Source organism: Pseudopodoces humilis, chromosome 13 (assembly GCF_049639895.1).
Source record: "Pseudopodoces humilis isolate 2021_Gansu_Grassland_sample_001 chromosome 13, ASM4963989v1, whole genome shotgun sequence".
NCBI lineage: Eukaryota > Metazoa > Chordata > Aves > Passeriformes > Paridae > Pseudopodoces > Pseudopodoces humilis.
The window spans coordinates 1,197,008-1,201,638 of record NC_142212.1 but is presented as its reverse complement, the minus strand read 5'-3'; the positions used below and the strand labels follow the sequence as shown (position 1 = coordinate 1,201,638).

Here is a 4,631-nt window from a genome sequence, read left to right as displayed (position 1 = left end):
CTGACTTCTGCTGCTGATCATCCTCTGCATTATGACCTTCTTTACACCATATTGCTCTACAGTGCCTGCCAGAAGCCGTTCCTTAGAAATGGCTCCGTTAGGAGGGTTCTGCTGTTACCTTCTTTGATGCCCAACTCCTCTGTGTCTCCAAAGAAGGAAAACTTGAAAGCACTCGACTCCTGAGTTCTGTCGGTTTCAGGCAAAGGTCCTGGACGTTCGTCTGGGCAGAGTCCTGCGCATCCTCTTTGTCCCAGACTATTTCCACTGTCTTTTCTGGTTTGGCCCTTGAAGGTCCAAGCAAGTCTTTAAAATCAGCAGCAGTGTCGCAATCGATTTCTCCAGACACTTGAGGCAGTGTCTCACTCTCTTCTTTCTTCTTCTGCTTTACTGAAGGAAGGCTTTACTGAAATGAGATTGTTTAAGGATAGCAACTCAGCACACGGCCTTTTCAAAGACAGCTTCCCTAAGAGCCACCTTGCTCTTCATGTCTCCCTAAACGTATCCAAGCCATTAAGGACTGGTTCATGTTCAAGGGTAAGCAGTGGGGAAATATCTGTCTAAAGGCAGCAATGAGTGTCCTTCTTAATTAGCTATGTCCTTAAGTGGCTTTTCCCTTAACAATACAGGATAACAGAAACCAAGAATCATAGAAATGCCAAGAGCTAATTTGGGTTTTCCCACAGACCTGCAAATCTCGAGGTCCCTGTACTGACCCTTCTCACCTTCACTTATGGCAGGAAACAGAAGGACTAGAAAGAAAAGATGACACTACATGCTGCTGTTAGAGGTCCGAGTTGAGGCCCGACGTGGCTGGCGGGAGCGGTTGCTCCAGCGCGACGTCCCCGATGGTGTCCCCCTGCGCCTGGGCGTCTCAGCACTTTCTGCTGTCCTCCTGCTCCTGTCCTGGTGACTCCTGGATTGGACAGGTTGATTTGAGGCCCGACGTTGCGGGCAGGAGCGGCTGCGTCTGGGGGACGTCCCTGAGGATGTCTCCCTTTGCCTGGGCCTCTCTGCCCTCGATGTTCTCCTGCTGCTCCTGTCTCGGCAACTCCTCGAGCGGGCAGGTGGACTCTGGGCATGAGCTTGCTGCTGGGAGCGGCTGTGTCTGCGGGAAGCCCGCGACGGTGTCTCCCTTTGCCTGGGCCTCTCTGCACTTGATGTTCTCCTGCTGCTCCTGTCATGGCGACTCCGTGATCGGACGGCTCCATCTGAGGCCCGCCTTTGCTGGTGAGAGCGGCTTCGCCTGCGGTCAGGCCCAGCACGTCTGGAACGGACCCTGTCCTCAGGGCCCGTCCAGCTGCTGGATCTTGCCCTTGGTGTGCGTGGGCTGCCGGTGTCTGCCAAGGAAGAAGCTGGACGCCGGAGGCTTCTGTGGCTGCTGGTCCCTGGAGTTGGAGACTGGGGAGCCAGACGCGATGGCACTGCGCTGCTGGAGCTTGGCCTGATGGCCTCAGATTCTGAAAGGCCATGAGCAGGCTCCGGTCCTGACTGTCTGATCAGGCTGGGGCCATTGAGCTCCGGCTCATCCCTGGGGGCTGTAAGGCCAAACAGGAATGTCAGAGGCCTGCCAGGCCTGGACCAGGCCATGCCCGACCAGAGCACTGCCCCCAGCCCTCCAGGAGCCCATGGGCTTTGCCGTGCCCAGCCTGGGCACTGGCCCCAGCCCAGGGACACCCGCCTGCTTTGCCTCATACCCGTGCCGAGACCAGCACAGCTGTCACACTCCCAGTGGGTTGTCCTCGCTCTCAGGCCAGAGCAGCGCCTGTGGGTGCCCTCGGCAGCACAGGAGGAGCACAGAAGCAGCTTCCAGGGCCTGGGGAAGCAAACGGGTTGATGGCTCTGAAGACAAAGTGTCCCAGCACGGGACATTGTGCAGCCGAGCTCCTCTGGCTCCTTCTGCTGTGAGCCCTTCCTGAGACACAGGTTCCCTGCAGAGCCCCGGGTGCAGCTTCCCAACTCACCCCTCTTCCTCTGCCTCCTCCCTGCCTCCTGGGTAAAGGCATTCCCTGGCATTGCACCTGTTGTGCCTCAATCTCAGGTCCGCGAAGGCATTGTTGTCCTCCCATGTTGGCAGTCTGATGGAGAAAGGAAAAGCTGATGTGTTTCTGCTGCCCTGACCCCATGGAGGTAACAGGGTGACCCTGCTCTTCCTCCAATGCTTTTCCAAGTCCCCTGAGAGGCGGAAATCCAGACTCCCTGGATGGGGCCGGCTTGGACTACTGGGGCAGGGCCTGGCACAGTATGGCACTTAGACCCCCTGTCTTGTGAGTCACACTGAAGGACACCAACCTGATGGGGGTTCGGATCCCCATAAAGAACATTTCGACAGGAAATGTCTCACGGTCTCTGCAGAGGGGGCAGCAGAAGGACAAAAGACCAGCACACATGGCCTGTCCCTGCAGGGCAAACAGAAGCAGTGTGAGCCAGGCCCTGGTGCTGCTGAGCACCTGCTGTGTCCCAGGCCTGAGGGCAGGGCTCCCACCTGGAGGCAGTCCCTGTGGAACCAGGCTCTTTTGCACGCCGGGCACACTATGGTCTTGAAGGTCTTTCTATCCTCCACTGGCTCCATGCAGATGGGGCATTCGGTGCCCGGCTCTGGAGTCACCTGCACGATCTGCTCTGGACGGTGCTCAGGGCAGTAGGACCTGGGGGCAAAAGGACGGGCATAATGAGAAAGACTTGGTCCTTCCCCAAGGGTGGCCAGAAGGGGAGAGGAGTTACCTGAATGGGGCAATGTACTGCGTGACACAGCCGCCCTCCTTGGCACAGGGCAGGTGGAACCATCTGTTGCAGCCTTCCCTGCAGCACAGGATAGTGGCCCCGCTCTGGCCACAGACGCAGCAGTGCTGGAATGAGCCAGGCAGCCCCATCAGCGGCAGCCTTGGGGCCTCCCCAGGCAGCCCCAGGGCTCCGGGCAGGGCGCAGGATGTGGCCGCTGCTGGCTCTCAGCCCACAGAGCCAGCTGGTGAGGGAAGCTCCTGTGCCAGAGGCTCCACAGAGCTGCTGGGAGCCAGACTTTGTCCCACAGCTGGCTGCATGGCCGGCCTTTCTTGCTGGGGGTCTGGGCTAAGCTCTGGCCAACCTCTCCTGGCACAAATGTCCCTGCTCTTTTGCCAGGCTCTCACCTTCTGTGCCGCCCGCCTGACTGCAAGTTGGATTTCTTGAGGCAGAAAACCCAGGAGTCCAACACGTTTATTGGCTTGTTGGAAAACCAGTGTGGCAAAATACTGCAGAAAGGGAGAAGAGCTGATGAGGACAGGGTGGCAGGGACTGCCCATTGCAATGCTGGAGAGAGTGCCCAGAGCCACTCACCAGGCAGAAGACGTGGGCACAGAGCCCGTATTTCTCATGTTTGTCGCCGCAGATGTCCGGGTCAGCCTCTGCACGGCGACACAGCACGCATGCTGCAGGGGACAGAGCCAATGGCAGCGGGCATGAGCAGCTCTGTGGGGCTCTCAGCCCGCAGCATCGGCCCCAAGGGCTGCTCTGTCCCTGCCTGCGTGCCTGGCTGATGGGCAGGGCTGGAGGCCTTGGAGAGCAGCGGCCATTGCGGGCACGGGGCTCCCAACAGCTGCCCCCTGGCCCAGCTGGGCCCCACTTGAGGAGGAAGGAGGCTCCCAGCCCTGGCCTGGCTGAGCAGCTCCTGCCTCCCTTGGCCTCTGCTCTGGGCCCCACGCTGGCCACCCCGACAGCCCCTGGGCCAGGCTGTGGGAGGGCTGCTTTGCCCTCACCTGTCTCCCTGCTATCAGGGCCCTCCTGCTCCCTGTCGCACATGGCGGCTGTCAGAGGTGAGTCCCTGTCCAGGAACGCCGCTGTCTCCACCAGGTGCTGGTTCTCTCTCTCTGTGGGAGAAAGAAGAGTGATGGGAGTTTGCAGAACAGGCCCAGAGCTACGAGGGTGCTACTCCCTGGTCAGCCCTGCGTGAGCCCTGCTCCTGTCCGCCTTCTGCTCCCGTCGCAGCGTTGAGGAACACCGCCGTCTCCTCTGGATATTCCTCCACTGATTCTGGGAAGGGAGAGGCAGGTGAGCCTGCAGCACAGGCCCAGAGCCTCGAGGTGTGGGGCCCCTCTGGTCCCTGGGCAGCTGCTTCCCTGCCTTACCTTCTCCTCCCGTTGCCAGGTCGCACTGACACACGGCCTGAGCCCAGCCTTCCCTTTTGGGGCTTTGGTCGCACGCGTCACAATGGCCACTCTGACATCAGCATCTTGCTCCCAAGATTCAGGCAGCCATGGCCTCAGTTGCCCGGCAACCACTTGAGGCCACCCCCTTGGGAACCGAGGTTCTGAGATGGTTCCAAGCCTTTGGTCAGCACGGAACCAGGCCAGAGACTCCTGCAGCAAGTGCAGGGTCCAATCCCAGGCTCTAAGGCAGCCATCGAGGGTGGCACTGTAGGCAGAAAGGTGCTGTTCAGGCACGGCCACGCCAGGGCTCCTGTCCCCAGCAGTCGGTTGCCCAGAGAGCTTGTGCAGAGTCTCTTGCACTGCACAGATTCCAAACCTGCTCTTGGTGCACCAACGTTTTCCTCAAGACCTCTCTGCAGTAAACTGAGATGAACCTGATTTCATGCCCGTGCTGATCACTGTTGGGAACAGGAGATGAAGCTGGGGACCACTGCAGCTGCCTCCCAACCT

The 4,631-nt window shown here is 59.5% G+C and overlaps 1 protein-coding gene across 1 annotated transcript; it reads right to left on the bottom strand.

Moving 5' to 3' along the window:
* Positions 1-768: 768 nt before the first annotated feature.
* LOC148183188 (E3 ubiquitin-protein ligase PHF7-like) lies at positions 769-3,774 on the bottom strand. Its single transcript, XM_088061931.1, has 9 exons — positions 3,732-3,774; positions 3,313-3,404; positions 3,126-3,227; positions 2,722-2,846; positions 2,483-2,645; positions 2,290-2,396; positions 1,962-2,075; positions 1,695-1,813; positions 769-1,535 (listed from the first exon to the last, which is right to left on the bottom strand). The coding sequence occupies exons 1-9, from the start codon at positions 3,772-3,774 to the stop codon at positions 769-771; spliced, it is 1,632 nt and encodes a 543-aa protein (XP_087918057.1).
* Between the last annotated feature and the right edge of the window lie 857 nt (positions 3,775-4,631).

Bases quoted from the DNA above. Each gene is read 5' to 3' on its own strand.
- LOC148183188 (XM_088061931.1), bottom strand. From the start codon at position 3,774: ATGTGCGACAGGGAGCAGGAGGGCCCTGATAGCAGGGAGACAG. The intron at 2,646-2,721 runs GTAACTCCTCTC...TTTTGCCCCCAG, and splicing joins CAGTACATTGCCCCATTCAG to GTCCTACTGCCCTGAGCACC. The intron at 2,397-2,482 runs GTGGGAGCCCTG...TTTGCCCTGCAG, and splicing joins TCCACAGGGACTGCCTCCAG to GGACAGGCCATGTGTGCTGG.